This window comes from Mus pahari, chromosome 10 (assembly GCF_900095145.1).
Source record: "Mus pahari chromosome 10, PAHARI_EIJ_v1.1, whole genome shotgun sequence".
Lineage (NCBI taxonomy): Eukaryota > Metazoa > Chordata > Mammalia > Rodentia > Muridae > Mus > Mus pahari.
Genome location: NC_034599.1, coordinates 108,998,744 through 109,019,961, shown reverse-complemented (window position 1 = coordinate 109,019,961; position 21,218 = coordinate 108,998,744). Strand labels below are relative to the sequence as shown.

General features: G+C 44.8%; 1 protein-coding gene across 1 annotated transcript in view; it reads right to left on the bottom strand.

Annotated features, from left to right (window-relative positions):
• Nucleotides 1-5,238: 5,238 nt before the first annotated feature.
• Gadl1 (glutamate decarboxylase like 1) overlaps nucleotides 5,239-21,218 on the bottom strand; it is a 139,233-nt gene continuing 123,253 nt past the window's right edge. The window contains exon 14 of the mRNA XM_029543497.1: nucleotides 5,239-5,643. Within this exon, the coding sequence (XP_029399357.1) occupies nucleotides 5,470-5,643 (174 nt within the window). The 3' untranslated portion in view covers nucleotides 5,239-5,469. The remainder of the gene's footprint in view (nucleotides 5,644-21,218) is intronic.

Sequence of the window (21,218 nt, the reverse complement as noted above, 5' to 3'; positions counted from 1 at the left end):
ACATGGAGGAGTGCTCAGATACATGTGTGGAAGAGTCCAGGCAAACCCAAGAACCAGAAACAAAGCCCAGAAATGAATGTGATGCCAAGAACCAACTTTTTTTTTTCCTATTCATTTGATTCTTTCTCTTCTTTTCTATTTTGTTTCATTTTCATATGAGTTTTGTGGGCGTTGGAGTTAGTTATGCTTTTTTTTTTCTTTTTTTTTGAAAAACAAAAAACAAATTTGATTAAAATTTGTAAGTATTTGTTCTTCCCATATCTCCTCTTTCCCATTTACACCCCAGTGTCCCGAGTGTAGTCCACATGCTTCTTCTGATACTCAGGTCAAATATTGTAGTGTGCCTCTATGTCACTTTAGGTCCTACACACACAAGTCTGTGGCTAATGTCCCAAAACTTATTTGACTTCATCATATACCACCTACCCAATACCTACTTTGCCCCAGTGAGTTGGTTCCATGCTGGTCCCTGGATATCCTGTGGATGCAGTCCTTCCATTCTTCCCTTACAGCCTTCTCTGTGGATCACTCTTTCCTGAGAAACTCTCTCTCTTACAAACTTAAGTTGCTTAACAGCTTAACTGTCACAGGCTTGCCTACGTTATTCTACAATCAATACTTTACCCCACCCACTCTCTTCTTCCATTCATTCTGTTTTTCTTCATAATTCTTACTTCTGTTTTGCTACTACATAGTACTTACCGCATAAGAGAAATTGCTGGGGTCATTTTGTTCCACACAGATGGAAATCAGAAGAGGAGGAGGAGGAGGAGGAGGGGGGGGGAAGGAGGAAGAGGAGGAGGAGGAGGAGGAGGAAAATGATGAAAAAATGATGAAAAAGAGGGGAAGAAGAGGAGGGAGATGGAGAGGAGGACAAAGAAGAAGAGGAGAAAGAAGAAGGTGGGGAAGAAGAAGAAAAAAGATGAGGAGGAGGAAGAGGAAGAAGAAGAGGAGGAGGAGGAGGGAGAGGAAGACAAGGAAGAGGAGGAAGAAGAAGAGGGAGGAAAGAGAAGAAAAAAAGAGAATAAGGAGGAGAGAAAGGAGGACCAGTGCTGCCAGTTTCGGCATCTCAAGTTCAAACATTGATAGAATGAGCTGTCAGACCCAGAGGCTCACAGCTCCAAGCCCAGAGACACAGGGGCTGATGGTTGTCAGCTGTAGAGGTCAAAGGAATTCATTTTTAGGTGCCCATGTCGGAGACTTCTCCCTCTGGGCTAGCCCCACTCTTGGCCTGGCCCTTGGCGTTTAGTAGAAGCCTCAGCTCTCAGCAGAAACCATTGGTATTGGTGCTTGGCACCAGTTTGGGGCACAGCATCAAACCTACGGGCACCTCGAGTCCTCAACAGCAGCTCAGGTGAGTCTTGGAGAGCTAGATATGTAGGGAGCCCTCAAGGCTTGCCCATGCATGAAGTCTTGGAGCAGCCAGGGTCCATGGTCTCCCGTCTTTGTCTCGTTGAGCTTTGTGCCGCCTGATCGTGGTGTTTTTTTTTTTTTTTTTTACTTCTCTCGGTGTCTCTGTCTGCCCATCGTCCTTACACATCCCCACTATTTCTCTTCCTCACTGTCTCTGTCCTCAGTCTGTTCTCTGGAACTTCGTCAGCTGCCCCCTCTCTATTGCTGTGGCTCCTCCCACTAACTCAGCAGTGTAGGGTGCAGCCACCTTTGCTGGCCCTGTGGTTTTCTTGTCTTTGCATTACCAACTCAGCCTACACTATAAGTGCTGGCTAGTTTCACGTCAATGGCACAAGCTTGGGTTATCTGTAATGAGTAAGCAACCTCAATTGAGAAAAGGCATCCATAAGTTTCAGCTGTAAGGCATTTTCTTAATTAATTACTGACTGATGTGGAAGGACCCAGCCCATTGTGGATGATGCCATATCTGAGCTGGTGGTCCTGATATATATATATATGCCAATCAAGTCATGATAAGCAAGCCAGTAAGCAGCACCCCTCAATGTCCTCTGCATCAGCTCCTGCTTCCAGGTTCCAGCCCTGTTTGAGTCCCTGGCTTTACTCAATGATGTACTACAATGTGGAAGTGTAAGCCAGATAAACCCTTTCCTCCCCAACTTGCATTTGGTTGTGGTGTTTCATCATAGCAATAGAAGCCATATTGCTAAGACACTAGCCATGATAAAGGCAGTAAGTAGGGAAGTAAAACCACCCTGGGGATGGGGACTAGGGGAGAGTACAAGGTGGGTATTTCCAAGCTGTCTGTAAAAATGAGCCAAAGAACCAAGGAGGGGTATGGCACGCAGATGTAAACCTGTAATTTGCAGCAATCACAATTGCTTCCAGTTCTACCAATCCTAAGACTTACACACAAGGACCACTGGCCTCAAATGGCATTAGTTTCAAGCTTTCGGTTGGGTCACTGGGGGACGTGCTACTTTCTGGTCTGAAGTTAGAAGGCTGGAAAGCTGCTGGGTTAGCAGCTCCCCGAGACTTTGGATGGCTAGAACCCATATGTGCCACCTGCAGCAGTTGGAGCAGTTGGAGCACAGTCTGGAGCACGTGCTGCAGCCTCAGTAACAGCAGCCCGTGCACCTGGGAGGAAGTTTCCCCAGTGTATGAAGCCTGGCGAAAAGCAGCCAGCTCGCTATGACGTCAGCCCATCCTGTCACTAAGAGGGATTGCTCCGTTGACAGTTGCCTTCTGTAAGGCAGCCTGACAGCATGAAGGATCTGGCATCTTCCAATGAGTCAAACCTGTAAACATCACAGCAACTTAGCTCATTCAAAGCCAGCGCTGAAAGGATGCTCAAAACAAGACCTCCTGTTCCATTGTCAGCTGTTTGACTTTTGGGTACTTATATTTGCCTTGCCTGCCACCACGTGACTTGTACATGTCTTTGGCAATTCTAGAATGAAGGCTTTAAAAGACAATTTCGTCTATTCTATCCATTGCCTATGTTTTGGCTTACTTTGATTTTTTTATTTTATTTTATTATTTATGTGTTTGTCTGTTTGAAGCTGTTGTTTGAGACAGAGTCTCAGGTAGATGGAGCTGGGCTGACTGTCCAACCAGGGCTGAATTACAGGGCCAGGTCACTACAGTTAGTGAGTTCAGAGGGATCTGATTCAGGTCTGAATGCTTTTAAGGCTCATGTTTTACTGAGTGAGCTCTTACCTGATCCTCTCAAATGATTACTCTTCTAACCATTGAGACAAATACCTGATTGGTAGTGTCTTCTGAATATTTCAAGAAACAAATGAAAATATGAAATTGTAAACCATCTGACCCGAGTGGGATTTTCCATCAGTCAAGAAGCTGGTGTGTCATCGGTGGTGGCTGGACCTGAGCTGGACTACTGAGTTTCCCATGATTACCTAGTAGAAAAGATGACTGAACAACAAGCCCGTACTTTACTATTTACTCTTTTCCGATTGGGGGGGGGGTATTGACTAAGACAGATCATTTCTGACCTCTTCAAGTGTTAAACTAAATTTCCAGTTGAATCTAGTTCACTTTTTAGGAATGTATTGATATCATCTATAGAGATAGAACTGTCATTTTAAAAAATGCCAGTCACGCACAATGCTGACAGCGCTTTTTATTTCATGAAATCCAACTTATTTCTAGCATCAGTCTTAGGAGCATTTTATGTAGAACAATTTTTTAAAGGCAACAAGAATCAAATCATGAACAGATAGCTCCCTCCGCCAGGGAGCTTGAAGTAACCCAGAAAATGAAGTGAAAATACCCTTGTGAGTAGAGACAATGAAAGACTGCACAGTCTACAGTGAAGATGTTTGGTGCACACTACACAGTACACATCTCAAAAGTTAAAATGTCAGGAGTTAGTGATCCAGCATGAGTGATCGCCAGCCCCACATCTGGACAAATCTCAACATACAGCCTTCATCTATATGTCATCTCTGGATCATCTCTGTTCTTAGTCAAGGACCACCCCCACCCAGAAATAAATCTAAGGGGATGGCCCCAGAGAGAGTTGCAATCAACCCCTTCCGGGAACAACAGGGGACCAGCATGGAGAGGTCTCTGACTCTAGATTCTCTGTGCAGGATAGACCACCGAAAACTCCAACCAACATTGCAGAGTTTGGGAAGGAGAACGCTGTACAACCTTGGGCTTCGCTTCTGGAATTTACTCTATTCCCTACAAAGCCAAGAGTGAAGATAAGAAATGCATTCCTGAACCTAAAAGAGGGACAGAGACCCACCCAGACATGCAGTGTTTGTTCCCAACCAATAGCATGCTTGGAGAAATGGATTGATGCTTTTTAATCTCTCATCAAAACTGTTTGATTCTTACCCTAATTTATAATGCAGATGAATTAGAATAGTGATTCATTCTAACTCCTGAAACAAAAACTTCAGCCCTAATAAAGTATGCATCTTTAGGCCGTAAGAATCTTAATCTTACATGCATAGTTTCTCTCTCTCTCTCTCTCTCTCTCTCTCTCTCTCTCTCTCTCTCTCTCTCTCTCTCTCTCCCCCCCTCTCTCCCTCTCCCTCTCTCTTTCTCCCTCTCTCCATATGTATCTATATCTATATATCTGAATATATATATATATATATGTATATATATTTAGATATCTATCTGAATATTTCAACAAACAAATGAATATAATATAATGTGATTGCAAACTATCTCACCCTAGTGACCCCAGTGGTATTTTCCATCAACTAAGAAACTTCCATGTCTCACTAAAGGCACAGTGGGACCTGAAGTGTGGCTATTGAGTTTCCATAATTACCTAGTAAAAAAAATGACTGAACAACAGACCCACACTTTGATATATATCAAAGAGGAGGGGGGATGTGTGTGGTCTGTGTATCTCTTTGACATGTTCCAGCTGTTTCAGACTCCCTGAACATTTGTAGCACAAATGCCACAGCTGTATTTTTCAAAGACTGACTGAGGGCTACTGAAATATCACATGTCCTTTAGGGGGCAAAACATCTGTAAAGGCTTTTACTGGACCATTGTTTCGCAGAATGTATTGTGCATCAGACTCACCTGTTGGGCTTATTGAACCTCAGGATGCTGGAACTAGAGGTTCAGGTAGTGTGGGGAAAGGTTAGAGAATTTGTGTTTTCAGTAAATCCCTGGTGGTGCTGATGCTGGTGGCACAGGGGACACACTGGGGTTCACTGCTGTAAGTTCCACATGGTGTTTCTATGTTTTCTAAAGAGCAATGGGACTTGCAATCCAGTTTCCATCCACATGGCACTGCCTAAAGTCTTCCCGGGGTTGTTTCCAAGGATAATATTTGAGAGAATAATTTTTTATTACATCTACTTTCTCCATCGTACAAACAGTAGCAGCAGGCAGCCAAAGAACCCTTAGGACTATTTGCTTAGCATTTTGGTTTTCTGTGCAGGGGGAGTGGACGTGTTTCCTAATCACACCAGGACTGTCATCTATCTAGTGTGTCTTCAGACGCACTGGATCTGTGACCCTCCCCAGGACAGGAGTGGTGCCGCTGGGGGAAGAAAGCCATGGCTACATGTCTCTCCCCAGGCTGTCTATCTCATCCAGCAGGAAGTCCATGTCTTCCCGGCTCACTTGAGGGCTGATGACCACCTGGCGGAAGAAGTTGACCTTCCCCCGGTGGGGCTGGTAGCCCAGCATCAGACTTCCCTTCTTCATCATTTTCTCCTTAATGGCTGGGGCCACCTGCAAGAGGAGAAAGGACATGGATGAAACCATACGTCTTAGCACTTCACCTACTCTCTTGTCAGCTGGCATGTGTCTCAGTCTTGTCCCAAGGCTGACATAACAATAATTCATGGAGAACTTATAGCATATATACACCAAGTTGAGTGGCTGAGCTGTGTTCGTTCACCCTTGGCACCAAGGGGAGGTAGTGGCAGCATATCCAGTGACAGATGAGGAGGGTCAGGCTCAGGAGATTCTTGAGGTCCTTTTCTGATGCTGGGATTAAATATTCTGCTCAAAAGCAACTCAGGGTAGGAAGGAGTTCATTTCAGTTTACAGATTACAGTCTATCATCAAGGGATGTCAGGGCAGGAACTCAAACAGAAACCTGAAGCAGAAACCACAAAGGGACACTGCTTGCTGGCTGATTTGTGTGCTGATGCTTTTTTCTTATACAGTCCAGGACGACCTGGACAGGAAATGGTGCTGTCCCTAGTAGACTGTTCCCTCCTATACCAATTAACAGTCAGGACAGTCTCCCTAACACTATTCAATATGATCTTGAAGATCTCTCAATTGAGACTCCTTCCAGGCTAGGTCAAGTTGATGGGTAAAACTACCTAGGACATGGGATCCTTACGGAACCGAGGTTTATCATTTCAGCTATGCTGGCTGGCCAATGAGCTCTCGGGATCTGTCTGTCTGTGCTGTCACGGCCATGCCTGGCTTGAACATTGCAGATGCGTCTCCATGAGTGTACTTTATAGGATGGTAATGGGCCATGAGTTATCTGCCCTCTATTTAAGAGAAGCCTCACTTAAGCATTTGAATAGCCCCACTCAATGGACAAGAAAATAAAACAAATGTCCTTTCAGTCAAAGATGAGGAAATAAAATGTTTATAGTTGTGCAAGTATAATGGGAAAATATTTATGTAAAATATGAAAATTACATACAAAAATGTTGCATGATTATGCATCTGTTCTTTTTTTTTTAGGATTTTATGCTTTAGCTTATTAACACTCATGGACTTAAGTAGGGAGCTTTCCTGCTTATACGCACATACATGGATGTGCACATATCGTATGTGCATATGGGTGCTCACACATGTAACATGGACTTTTTCTCATTCAGATGTCACCATGTGCTCTTAACATCTGGTCACACCCCCACTTGGTCACCACGTAATGTAGAGCAAGTCTTATGTAGGATTGTGATAAAGCCACATTTTTTTTTTTTTCTGTTCAAACAAGCTATCACTGGCTACCTGTATATAAACTGAGACCATGAGGGAAAGCCCAGCACGGAGCCAGCAGCGATCAGTATTAGGAAGGCCTTGATCACGAGGGCCATGTGTCTGTCAAGGAGAACCCCAAAGCACCATGTTCAGAGCTGGCAGCTTGTGGTCCTGTGGATGGTTTTAGGGTCACGGCCCCCTTTCAGATCCATTGCTATGAGCTTGCTGTTTCACAGCACAGATCAGCTCGGACTCTGTCGATTTGAAGCACCTATATGCACGGCTCCAGCCTAGTTTTGTCTGTGCCAACATACTTTTCAGTGCTTCTGTTTTGCTCTCCAAGGAGGGCATTTCCTGTTCCACCTGTGGAAAGCATTCAGGACTCACAGCCAGCTTAGGACAGCACTGAGGCCCAGAGAAGCCATTATCAAAGCGCATCTGTCAGGCTTAGAAGCAAATCAGAAATATTTTTTGCTTTAACTTCTTATACATTTTCTTTCTTTCTTTCTTTCTTTCTTTCTTTCTTTCTTTCTTTCTTTCTTTCTTTCTTTCTTTCTTTCTTTCTTTCTTTCTTTGAAAGAAGCAGGGCACATGCCACTACCACATGGATGGAGGTCAGAGGACAATTTGTAAGAGTCCATTCTCTCCATCTGCCCACCAACATAGGTTGGCAGGCTCAGGAGCACGCATCTTTGTCCACTGAGGCATCGTCTAGCCTCAGAAATATTTTCCAACGCAGTAAACTGTAAACATAAGAGGTTATGTTTTAATATAAAGATGTTCTGGAGGTTTAAACTTCTGCTCTTGCATCAGGCGCATATATATATATATATATATATATATATAGGTTTCCACGGGCAATGCTCTTGAAGTGGGAATCGAGTGTCCCAAGCTCAAGTTTGTTTCTGGGTTTTCTGAGATTACGAAGAAATAATAAAATATCTCTGGGTCCCAGAGAATGAGTGGAAGAGAGTTTGACAGTACACAGGGAATTTATTAACCTGTCAGTGAACTTGAAGATTAATTCCTAGCAGTAGTCACTACCGGGCCCATGGTAAGGGCTTCATCTATCCAGAAGTGTGGAGTGGGTAAGAAAGTCTAGAGGACCCTCACAGCCAACTCCCTATGGAATCTGTTAGCACAAATCTTCATCGTAAGGGTAGCAGTCAGTACTGTGAACATTTTGCCAGTTCTTTCTGCTTTGCATCGCTCATTTTGAACTAATTGAAACTCGCCCACGTGTTTACAGTGCGGAGACCGGAATGTTTTCCTTAGCCTTCCGATTACCACCTGTGCGCTAAAACACACCAGTGTTCTCCCTTTACAAGGCTGTAAGAGCCAGGCCGATTCTGGGCAGTTCAGGTCCTCCCTTTCTGCTGGCAGCAGCAGAGGAACAGTCCTAATCTGGCAGGATAGAATATTCACAGGAAAAGGAAAATATGCACAAACGCAATGTGAGTCCAGGAGTCTCACGCCTAAATGGGGCACGCATGGCAGAAAGCAATTTGGTGGGGCTGAGATTGCTTCCCGGCTCTCAATTATTTTCCCTCAGCTTTTTCTTCAAATTGTAAATCAAATTCTTTCCCTTGTGCCTCAGTGCGCTTGGTTCTCGCATCGTAAGTGGGGGAGGATCCTGACACTTCCATTTCACTGCATGGCTTCCTCTCCTCGTTTCCATAGGATTTCTGTTTCCCTCTGTAAATTACGTTCCAGCAATGATTGGGTCATTTAAACATCATTCTGTGGCTATCCTGCTACAACACAAGGCATTTAAAGGTGCTTACACAGAAGGGAGCACAAAACAAACAAACAAACAAAAAATAACTCTCTCCAACCAGGTGTAACCATTTGATAAAATCTGGCCTAGTTGCTTCTCAGCCTATAAAGAAAGATGGTCATATCCAGACAATATCTTTTGAAAAAAAATTGTCCATACATAAAACTAACACGGATATGAAACTATGGGTGCAGGAGATGGAGGCTGGAAGATCAACAATTCAAGACTCATCTAATCTCAAAAAAAAAAAAAAAAAAAATTAAAATAAGAGGCTGGGAGAGCTGGCTGTGCAGTTAGAGCTCTCACTGCTCCTGCAGAAGACCCAGGTTTGGTTCCCAGAACCCACACGGTAGCTCCAACCATCAATAAATCTTGGAGTTCCGGGAATTCTGACCCCTTGGGGCCCTTGCACATTGATTCATAATGGATACATACATGTAGATTTAAAACCCAAAATAAATCACAATTGATAATCTGTCACAAAGGAAAAACAATGTTTTCTCTAATGGAGTCTGATTGGCTATACAAACCACTTAAGGACAGGTTCTATGACCAGCAGAAGATGCCAACACAACACAAAATCAATGGTGATTTTGGAAGATTTTCTTCTTTTCTTTTTGTCTCATAATGTCTGGGCATTTTTATAACTTTACATATCTTTTGCACATATCTGTATCTATATAGGTGTCTTTCTATAAGAAACTGCAGACATCAAAGGTATGGGGTGTTACCATGGCAGCAGCCTCCCTACAAGGGACCAATACTATTTTGTCAAAGTGTAGCTTACAGGTGGATTATGTAAAAGACAAGCCATTGTGCTCCAAAGCTGTTAAGTAATCACATTAGGAACTACAGCATGCATTTCTTAAAATTAATTTGCTTTTAACCAATTTTTATTTGTACCTGGTCTCTTCCCCCCAATCCCACTCCCCCCCCCCCCGCTTTTCCCCTCCATGAGCATCTGTTAAGACTTGAATCCTCAGAAATGCTGAGAAACCCACAACTTCTGATTGATTTCTTCCCCTCAAAGCACAGACTGCATCTCATTGTTAGGGAAAGCCTTTGCATCTTAGCGGTTTTGATGCGGCATCTCACGCCTCGTGTGCACAGTGACTGTAGGATCTTCCATTCGGGCTCCAACCTTATTCCCAGTCTGGACAATGTGAGCTTCCTTGTAGGAAGGTGGGACTATCATTGGTTACCTTTACAGTGTTTCTCAGTGGCGCTGCACCACTGAAATTTATTAGGGATAGGAACAACTATCCCTATGATTTTCTAGAAGGATCTGTGTTTGCCTAAGTTGTCAGCATGCAGGCCTATTTTGCCAGTGAAGAACTGACTATGAAGTCCAAGTTCAGAAGTGTCTCCAGGTCGCCAAGTTCCCCTGGAATCTGTTTCTTACCTTGCTATCACATGAAGTTTGAGAAGCAAGCTTGGTGTTTCCTACAGGTATTTGAAGACACAGTTCACCTGCCTCGAGATACCTGTCAGAACACTGGATTTAGATCTAGCTGGATGCGCCTGCTGGGCTGTATTTTTGTTTAATAAGGAGCTCAGATGTACTTCATATGAGTTTGGGAGACACTGAATAACAAAGTATTCTAGCTGAAACATCTGCAGAGGCAGAGGTGGGCATGCTAGGTAAGAGATGCAATCTTGAGAGGGGAAGGGTGGGGAATGAAATCTCTTTTTGAATTACTTACATCAATTTGCCACAGATAAAAATTTCAAAGCCAGATAAATTTGGAGAAGTTAGGTTGCTTGTCAAGGGTAAAACCTACGTAAACGTGCCCCAGAAAACACTGAGCACTTTCATTCTGAGTCCTTGAAGAGTCAATTTTCTCTCTCCAAAATATCTGGGGCCCACATCTTAGCATCTCTCTTGTCCTAACTCTCTACCTGTCCCTGCTCCTCTGTACTGTGTCCTTGTCCAGATACCCCGCCCCATAATTTAAAGTTGAGATATATCCCTGTAAGTCTCTCAAGCTTAAATGATACAAATTAGTGATCTGTAGTCCATGAAATCACATGCATCCAAAAGATGGATTCAGGTTTGCGGAACAGGAAGGAAAAGGCTACATTGCCTCTAGACACGCCTCTTCCAACTATGAATATTTTTAGCCTAATTTCTCCCAGAGTACATCTGAAAAGTTAGAAGAGCGTGTGCCCCCATTGAAAAGGACTGTCCCTCCCACTCATGCTTTCTCTAACACAAGTGAGCAAGTCCCAAAATTAGGAGTCTGGAGTCATCCTGTCTGAAGGAGGCAGTTAGCTTCACGTGGCGTTTACACCATAGAGACAAATCGGGCAGACGTTCCAATAAACCTAATGTCAGTCATAGATTTGAGGCCAGCTAAAATGAACAGTCATAAAAACAAACCAAACTGAGCGGAAAGCTTTCGCTGAAGAATGGACACAATAAACAGTTTATGCCCTCTATAAAGGAAAGCTTAATACTCGTTTGTGTTCCAGCAGCCAGATGAGCTAAGAGCAACCCAAGAGTTGTTGGGGGGCCAACACCCGCGTTTCAACCGCGTTCAGAGATGTCCTTTGTGAAGTGTATCTCAGTAAATTCCAGCAGAGGTAGGGACAGTGGCACAGGGCTTGGGAAAGCATGCCTGTGGCTGGGAGATGGCCAAGTGCTTACCACAGAACACGGCGAGGACCTGAGATTGGATCCAGGTTAAAAACCAACAGGAGTGGGGTGTGCCCACAATTTCAGAATGTGGGAGGCAGAAACAAGAGGATCTCTGCAGCTTGGTAGCAGGCTGGTATTGTCAACCTGGTGAGCTCGCAGTTAGAGAGAGAGAGAGAGAGAGAGAGAGAGAGAGAGAGAGAGAGAGAGATCCTGCTTCAAAAAAATAATGTGTGGGAAGACATTGAGCGTTGACCTCTGGCTACACACACATACATGCACACACATATGCACTTGTGTGTGTGTGCTTGCGCATGCACACACACACACACATGAACATGCAAGTGCACACACACACACACACATTTGTTACACTTGCATACACAGCACACTAAACCATTTAAGATGGCTTTAATGACTGTGGAGTGCTACTTGTATTTAGTTTTACCAAGATCAGGACATTAAATAATCCACAGGTCTTGCCATAACCCCACCCATGGAGGAATCCCATTGTCTCCAATGTCCAAGTGTCCTTGTTCAGTGAGTGACCGCCCTGATGCTCTTGGTCCTCCCTGGTTTTCCCAGGACTAACATTGCTGTGGACCGCAGTACATAGCTAAGTTGAAGGGTCAGCAGGAGAGGAAAGCAGAGTTGAAAAGGATGTTAATGTTTCTCAAGTATTCTTAACATGATCCCTTGGAAATGGTCTTTCCTCTGGAGAGTGAGACAGCAAGAACAAACCCCCACTCCCTCTGTGTCCTGGGGGTGATGGCCCGTTATCCCTTCCCATGGCTCTGGCTATGTGAGCACAGACTAGACTTTTCTCCCCAAATGGATGCCTGACACACTAGGTGGGTGAGCGATGACGAAAGAACAGAATTCCAATTTCATCCACAGAGCTGGGAATGTTGCTTAGAGCCCTGGGGTCAAGCCCCAGGGAAGCAAGCTTCAGGTAGAGAAGGGGCCTTTGAGGATGGAGCTGAGGAGGGTGAAGAGGCGTCTGCCTCCATCGACCGAAGTGAGGTATCCACGTGCCGAGATTTTTTGGTGACTGGATTATTCCACGCCAACCTAGCTTCTAACTGCAGCTGAAGCTCTTTAGGGCATTGAATACAATGCCTCTGTCTGGCAATGTGGGAGCGAACATGGGCTCCATGGGGGTGACACCCTCAAACCGTGAGCTAAAATAAAGCTTCCTTAAGTTGCTTCTTTCCAGATTCCTGACCCACACTATATAGAGCAGAAAAAGGATGTAAAAAATGGTGACATTTATGAACAGGTAAAATGGTCCCCAGGAAAAGGTGACTGCCACCAAGCGGATGACCTGAGTTCAGTTTCAGGGACCAATGGGGATGGTAGGGTGGAGAGCAAGCTGTCCTTTAACTTCCATACATGCATTATGGTAACTGTACACACATTACACACACACACACACACACACACACACCAAATAAATAAGTAAATAAATAAATAAATAAATGTGATGAAAAATTTAAAAGTTAAATGGCTATAGTTAGTAACTTATGAAAAAGAAATTATACCTGCAACATTAAGCTCATATTTTGGCCTAAAAGCTTTACGGCATCTATCTTTAGGTACTATCTTTTCAGCACAGGAGGGGCAGAAGTGTGCAGTGGAGAGTCAGGAAAGAAAGAGAAGCGGATCTGGAGATGTGAGGTGGTAAGGAACAGCCTTATGGGAGTAGACTGCACAGCCTCCTAAGGCCACAGTGAAGTCCCAGCCCAGACCGCCACCAGGGTCAGTAGCTCTGGGTTCGTGGCCCTACAACAGCAGGGGTCTGTGTTGATGTCGGATGTCTGTGGCCATGTGACCACCGAAGGCCTACGGCTTAGGCAGGAAATAGAGGTGGGTATCTGGGAAAGAGAGGAGACTCTTGGATAGAGCCGTTTGAGAGAATCCCTGGGAAGATGTAAGGAGACGGGCGCATGGCACCTGTGCACAGGTGACCAGCCACACCCGAGCACGTGTGGCAGAATGTGGGTAACCACAGGGTATCTGAGGCATTCCAGTGAGGATCCAGTACTGATGGTGTAGCAGAAGCCAGAGGCCTCGAACCAGACCAGTGACTCATTGCAATGAACACTTGCAAGTAAAGCTGACTGGGCAAAATGGTGACTGTGGGACACACCACAGTTTTAAGGTTTTGTTTTTGTTCTTTATTTGTTTTTGGTTTTTCAAGACAGGGCTTCTCTGCATAGCCTTGGCTGTCCTGGAACTTGCTCTGTAGACCAGGTTGGCCTTGAACTCAAAGATATACCTGCCTCCTTATTTTTATCTATCTATCTATCTATCTATCTATCTATCTATCTATCTATCTATCTACCTACCTATGTTTTCTTTTGTTGGGGGCAGTTTACAATGACAGGGGGCAGACATGGAGGGTTGGGGAGATGGGTGGAATTGGGGTACATGATTTGAAACTCACAATGAATCAATAGAAAGTATAAAAAAACAAGAAAGTTTATAAAAACAAAAGTCACTGTCTTTTAAGTTAGTTCTTGGTTATATAATAATAGTTATCATTATAATAATATGTAATACTTATACATTTAAAAAATAATTGTAATCAAGTCGTTTGGGCTGAAGAACTGCCTTCTACCGGACACTCCAACTTCTCCCCTCTGGTTGTTACTCGCTAGGTGAGGAAGCGCTTTCAGTGCTCAGCTTTGTCTGTTGATGATGGTAGAATTCGAAAGGGCATTTTCTCTCATGGCCCTTCCTTTTCACAGACACACAACTACAGTCTATAGTGAACATGTTCAGTATTTTTTCCTTTTTACGTATTTTAAGACCTGCATCTCCCACCATTGCTGCAGTGGCCAGAACCACGTAAACTCCCAGCAGACACTGCGGGCGCTCCTCGCCTGCTCTGATTTAATGTGGACATACGCTTTTCATGTTTAACACGTACCAGCCAAGCAAACGTCAGCATGTACTGCAGGTGACTCCCCCACCTTCCTGAAGGTTTGAAGGTCACGGGAACTATATGTTTTAAGTGAGTCTCTAAGGCTCTAGTCCTTTCTTCATGCACTGAAGTGGGAGGTATAATTTTGGATTAAATATTTTTTAGTGTGTTCAGAAACAGGAGGGGAAATGATGAAAACTGTACTTTAAGGCCTGCTTTTTACTTAGCTTCTAAAATAATGGGCCCTTCTGAATGAAGCCCTAAAAATGGAACCGGGAGGAGAGGCCGTGTGCAGCTCTGGCTGGCTCATTCATCTCTCCAGACAGTGCCCCCAAAACACTCCATAAATTGTTTCAACCTGGGTGAATGGATTATTGTAAAGATTTCTGAAACAATCCTCTCATCTTTTAACACAGCTCTGACCCAGTTTGGAGAGTATCTTTGATACCTCGTCCCGCTTCACGGACCTCCAGGACGAAGGGTCAGACACATCTGCAGTTAACAGGGCTCACAAAGGGGGTCAGTCTTTCTTTCAAAAGGAAATTGAAAAGTATATTACGAGGCCTCATTTCAGGAGATGCTGGGTTCTGTTTTTATAACCAGAGCTAACGGAGAGCGGAGATACAAACCCACAGCCGTGTCTTGGAACAGAGCATTGATTGGAGGAGAATGGAGACGCCATGGCTTAACTGGAGTTTGCTTCAGTATGAATGTATGGATTGTTCACAAGTCCGGGGCTCTCACTCCAAAAGGAAATACAGACCCCTATGGAAGACGGGGTGGGGCTGGTTGCTAGAAAGAATTACACAGGGACAGCTTAGGCAGGGAGGATAGGATGAAGAGAGGGGACCTTACAGGTACCCCCAGTGCTGGGGGAAAGGGGGAGGGGGAACGAACCTGAGGATGTCTGGCCAGTCAACCCAGCTGAAATGGGGATCTTCAGGCTCAAGGAGAACCTTTATTTCAGAAAATAGTGTAGAGAAGTGATTAAGGAATTCCTGTTTACATTCTGAATGATAGAAAACTGGTGCACTGTGCACCAGTTTGTGAAATGCCTGAAACTGTGCATCACAGCATTGTCTTATGTGGACAAAGATTAGAAGATAAAGCTGGAACATTCTTTGCTGTATGAAGAGGCTCTGGTGTTTGATGCTCAGTCTTGATTTGACTGACAGCGTTCCACCCTCTTCGCGAAAGCCGTGACTGACTGCACATGTTGCTCTGTGTTCTTCTGAATGTCTGCTCCGCAGTCAGCTTTCCATTGCTGTGACAAAGTACCGGAGGCGGTACTCTTTCCAAGATACTGAGGTTGCCTCCGATGTTCTCTCCTTTCCTCTTGGGCAAAATAATGGCGCAAGTCTTTAAGAACTACTTTCTTTCCCTGGATAATACAACTCATTATCAAGCCCCTCATATGACCCTAAAGCAGGTAAGAACACTTACTCCACAAATGATATGAGCAGAAGCAGGGTCACAGACTTTAGTAAAATAAGCTGTTGAGCTTAGAGAGACTTAGATCTGCATATGGAGAGGGTGTTGTGGGAGTAAACGAGAAAGTCCCTCGATGGCTCATGTGTTTGAGACTGTCCCTAGTTGGTGGTGGTATTTGGGGGAAGATGATGGACTATTTAGGAAGAAGGACTGACTTGATGGAAGAAGGATGTCATTGGAGGCAAGATTTGAGGTCTTATTGCCTGGCCCCACTTCCTGTTCTCTGTCTCTGCTTCCTGTGTAGATGGACGTGTAATCTCTCAACTTCCTGTGCCTGCCACGCCTCCTCCAGAGCTGTTAGGGACTGTCTCTTTGGAACCATAAAAACAAACTTTTTAAGTTGCTTTAGGTCATGATATTTTATTACCGCAACAGAACAGCAGTTGTTGCAGTAGGCATCATTTGCAGAGTAGGCAAGGCTACTTGAACTCAACACTCATTTATCCTAATCCACCAACAATGGGGTTTGACATTGTTAATGGAGATAGCCCTCAGCAGTCCTGTGAAGTGAACAGGTAGTAGTAATCTACCACGGAGATGGCACAGAAGTCTTGACTTCAGAATCCAGTCATTGAAAGCCCTGAGTCCTACAAACATTAGGATGTTAGGTCTGGAAATTCATTTTAGCCAATTGATCCAAATATGGGAAACTTCACGTTAAAGAAGCACAAAGAGTCTGTGATGGGCACACAGTTTTCAATGCCTCTACTTTCATTGGGGGCGGGGCTTGGGAATTAGCCTGAGGTTCATCCTTGGACAGTGAACAAACAGGAGGACAAAGTACTTTGTGTACAAGCAGATTTCCCATTCTGTTTTACACTCCCCTCATCTGAGAGAGACTGTAGTCCCTGCCCATCAGACTTCCTACAGTTAGGAAGACCAACATATTAAAACAACAATTCAGTTGGAGTGAAGGAAGAAAATGAACATTGAAATGATAGTGGGTTGCTGAATGAGCTTGATTTATCATGTTATCAGAAGGATTTTCTGTAAATGTTTTTTTTTTTTTTTTTTTTTTTTTTGATATTCTTAACGGCCATCATTTGAGGGGAGTTTTTTGTGATTGTTAAAATTTATGAACCTCTGTGCCTGTGTGTACATGTCATGTGTGTACAAGTCCCTGGAGAGGCCAGAAGAGCATGGTGGATCCCATAGAGCTGGAGTTACAGTCAGTTGTGAGTAACCCATTCTGGGTGCTGGGAACTGAACTAGGGTCTTCTGGAAGAGCAGTGCCGAGTTACTCACTGAATTATATTTCCAGACTCCTACAATAGTACGCTTGGACACGGAACCCCTACAATAGTACGCTTGGACACGGAACCCCTACAATAGTACGCTTGGACACGGAACCCCTACAATAGTACGCTTGGACACGGAAAGACAGAGGAGTCCCGAGACCTGTTCTGAGAGGACTGCTTGGGTTAACACAATTCCACTTTCTATCCTCTCGGGCTATTTCATGTGTGTGCCTGAGAACACATGTATGTCTACAGCAGATGCCTTTCAGGTCCCCGCAGGCTTGTTCTGCTCCTCAGATGGAGCTCATCTCCACAGGGATGAGTGAGTCACATGACAAACAGGTTACAGGACAAATCAAGCAGGATCTGTCACGTTTCTGAGGACAGACAGACCACAGTTATAAGCAAGCCATCCTTCCTCCCAGGAGTTTAGCATCTTCCCTCTTAGAGGGTCTGAAAAATCCTCCCATAGATAAGCCTATAGACCTCAAACACAACATGCACACACACACACACACACACACACACACACACACACACACACACACACACACACACATACACACAGCCCAACAGACACACATATGCACACACACTCCAGTCTCCTTGACTACTGGCAGCCATGAATGACCCAACTCTGCATAGATCTGTCAAGATGATAATGTGTTTGTCTCTCTGAATAATAAAGAAGGAAGGGAGGGAGAGAAGAAGCAGGATGGGGAGTTAAACTGAATTGGAAGCACACACCCATATTCATTCTGGTAAGGGATAAAATCATATCAATGCATACATCTCTTTGGACATTTTTGCAAAAGAAAATCCTTCAAATCCATTCTCCTGAAAAGGTAGCCTCTGTCCTATTTTTCTGAATCAAATTAATGTGTCAGTATTTTTAAAACATTATATTATCACTTGCTTTGAAAGGAAAGTTCTAGGCATGGAATGTGGACGAAATAGGCAAATAAAGTTCAGGGTTTAATCATTCCCACAAATTTATCTCTCTTAAAAAGATTTATGTGCATTTGTGTGTCTCTCTCTCTGTGTCTCTGTATGTATGTGTGTGTGTATGTATGTGTAGTGAGTATATGTATGTATGTATGTGTAGTGAGTGCAGGTGACCTCAGAGGCCAGGGGAGGGTGATCAATCTCCCTGAAGCTGCAGTTACCACAGCTGTGAGCCCCTGACATAGGTGCTAGTTTTCTGGAAGATTGATACCACGCCATCTCTCCAGTCCCAGATTTAGTTTATTTTATATTTCTCCCTCTCACCTATTTGTCCTTTCTACATAAAACCCAAGTGGTTGGGACTGACTGACTGCATCCTTTATGAGGACTGCGAGTAAATGTGGTCCTGATTCACTGAACCAGCTCGATCGCTGAGGTCAGTAATGATGGGTCTCTCCAAACTTCCTGCCAATCAACAGAACTATTCTGTGACTTCAAAATGCTTCCCGTTAGAGCCACCTCAACAATATTTACAAGGACGGCCTCCCAAATGCTCAGCAACATGCAGACCTCATTTACTCGTCTGGAGATGGGGAAAGGGAATCAGTTGGGGAGGGTTGCTGCTGCTTCTACCTTCCCTGGGACAGGAACACTGGTACAAAGGCTATGGATTGACTCAGAACGCCATCTAGTGAAGGATAAGGGGAAGTGCAGAGAAAAAACTTCCAAACTGGATCCCGATTCAATTGTCCTTTAGGACTACCTTAAATCGGTCTGAAACAGTGACAAGTCTCACTTGGAGGTGCTTACCTCTAAGTTACAACTACTCAGGGGGCTGAGGAAAGAGGTCAAAAGTCATGGTTAGCCTGGCTGCTGAGTTCAAAGCCAGCGTGAGCAACTTTGGGAGACCTTGTTTAAAATAAGCAATCAAACGATCAGCCAAATAACAAAATCTGTAGCAACGTGTGAGCACTCTCGTAGGACTTACAAGGTACCAGCTTCAATCCCTAGGACTGTCCTCTGACCTCCGAAATAATGATGTGAGCATGAGGTGATGGTGGTGGTGTGCACGGGGAACAGGTACAGTACAGAAGACACGGCTTTTGTTTGAGATAGGGTCTCTCACTGGTCTGGAACTTTACAGGTGAGCCAGGCTGACAGGTCTGGCAGCTTTGGTAGAGTCACCTGTCTCTGCTCCCGTGTCACAGCACTAAGACTCCATACTGGTGACTCACCCAGCTTTTTACCTGGGTTCTAAAGGCAGGGCCTTGTGCTGGTTCAACAAGGGCTTTCTTTACTGGCCGAGATGTCTCCAACTCCCCGGCCTTGTGAGCTTTTAAGCTATGGAAGAGTCGCAAAGCACGATGACTTTAGCACAGACCAAATTCAACTCTTTATCCTACCTGCCTCTCAGGAGAGGTAGACCAGCACGCCCTTGTGCTGGCGTCTCTGAGACTGGAGTCAGCATGGCAACAGTTTCCTCCCACAGCCACACATAGAGGCCTGAGGAGGTGGATACCAGGGTGCCAGCGTTTTGAAGTGAGCCTCAGATAGCCACGGTGGTCTGCTGTGAAGAGACCTTTGGGCAAGAGATCCCAGCTATCAAAGAATTAAAACTTGTCTGGCCCCAATAGTTTCCACCAGAAGAATCCATGCCAAGAGCACCTGTTTTGCAGCATGCCACATTCAAAGGGCACTCGGTAAGTGCCACACCGTTCAGTAACCAGAGGAGGCAGCCACAAAGCTTTTAACTCCAGGAAGAGAGCTGAATATAATTCAACTCTCACATTCTTATTGTTTTCCTGTAGAGTGGCTCATTCCTTTCGTTCTGTACCCCCCTCTCGGCCCCAGTGTCATCTCTGGGAATCTGGTTCTGTGTTTTCACCTAACTGAATAAATGCTATGTATGTGTTTTTTCTCTCAAATTCTCACAGTGAAAGAAAAAAGTGAAATAACAAAACTCCCAAACTCCATGCCATGGTGGCTTTACCAGAGCTGACGATCAGTATTTCTGCTGCCACCTCCACCACCAAACCTCACCTTATCCTTTCTGTTTCAAGCTTGTTTGCTTCTTTCCCCCATTGTTCTGAGGGGGTTTAGAGTCACCCCGAAGGCTCACCTCTGAGAGGGCATTTCCTGAAGGGACTAGCGAAGGGGAAGAAGGCACAGCCAGAACATGAGTGTGAGCACGTCAGGGGCTGGGATCCTGGGCACAGTGAAAGGGCGAACGGAGAGACGTGGCTGGAAGTGTTGTCCACTGTGCTCTCCAGTGACACAGGGACTGCTCAGACACAGGGACGGGCACGGGGACACCTGGCTGCACACACCTGTTACCATGGCCTGTCACCACACGCCTGTCACCATGGCCTCTGCCGTTCTTCGCCCTTCGTGATGGACTCTTAGAAATGCTTCCTCCTCAGTGACTTTCTGGTTTTGAGGTATTTGGTCACAGTGACAAGAAAAACATCAATATTCTAGGTGGGAGATTTGGTATTTTAAACAATGGTTTGACACAGCCAGGACTCAACATCGTTTGTTCTTACAGGAAACTTATTCTGTTGAAACCTATGACTTGCAAGTAACTCCTACTCCCATCTTTCTTTCCTTTAGCATAAATTTTCCCATAATACCCCTCTCACCCCTGCTCTGACATACTTTAGTTAGTGGGAGAGGAGGAGGGTTTGAAATTGCTGTAAGAAGAATACATAATTAGGGATGCAGGTTTGCCCAGGGGAGACCTAATTTATGTGTGAGCCTGTTGTCATGGTTACAGCATCCACAAGACTGAAAGTGTCCTGAGTGAGATCATCCATATACTGTGGTCACCAGACCCACAAAGTCTATTTAAAAAATGATTTTTCTGTTTTCATGCTGGGCGAGTGTAGGCTTGCACACTTGCATGCTGTGCCTGTGGAGCCCAGAAGAGGGTACTGGGTGCCTGGGAACTGGAATTAGGGGCAGTTGTGAGCTGCCCGGATTGGGCCCTGGAAATTGAGCTCAGCACCTTTGCAAGAGCAGTAGTCAATCTTCAGTGTTGAACCTGCATCCAGCCTCCACCCCTCTCTTATGGATTCTTCAGTGGTGGATGGAGTGAAAAGGCAGGCATCTATCTATGGGCCTGTTAGCCCTAACTCATTGTCAACTGTTCTGTTCAGCTTGCCTAAGTTCTAGTTCTACCTGTTGCTCCACCATCACTCACAGATGACTCTGTGTGAAATGTCAGCTTACACATCATGTGAATACCAACCAATGCTTCCAGACTCTGAAAAGGCCTCTTAGGTGGCGTTTTCACCTCACCTCTCCTCTCCTCTCCTCACCTCACCTCTCCTCTCCTCTCCTCTCCTC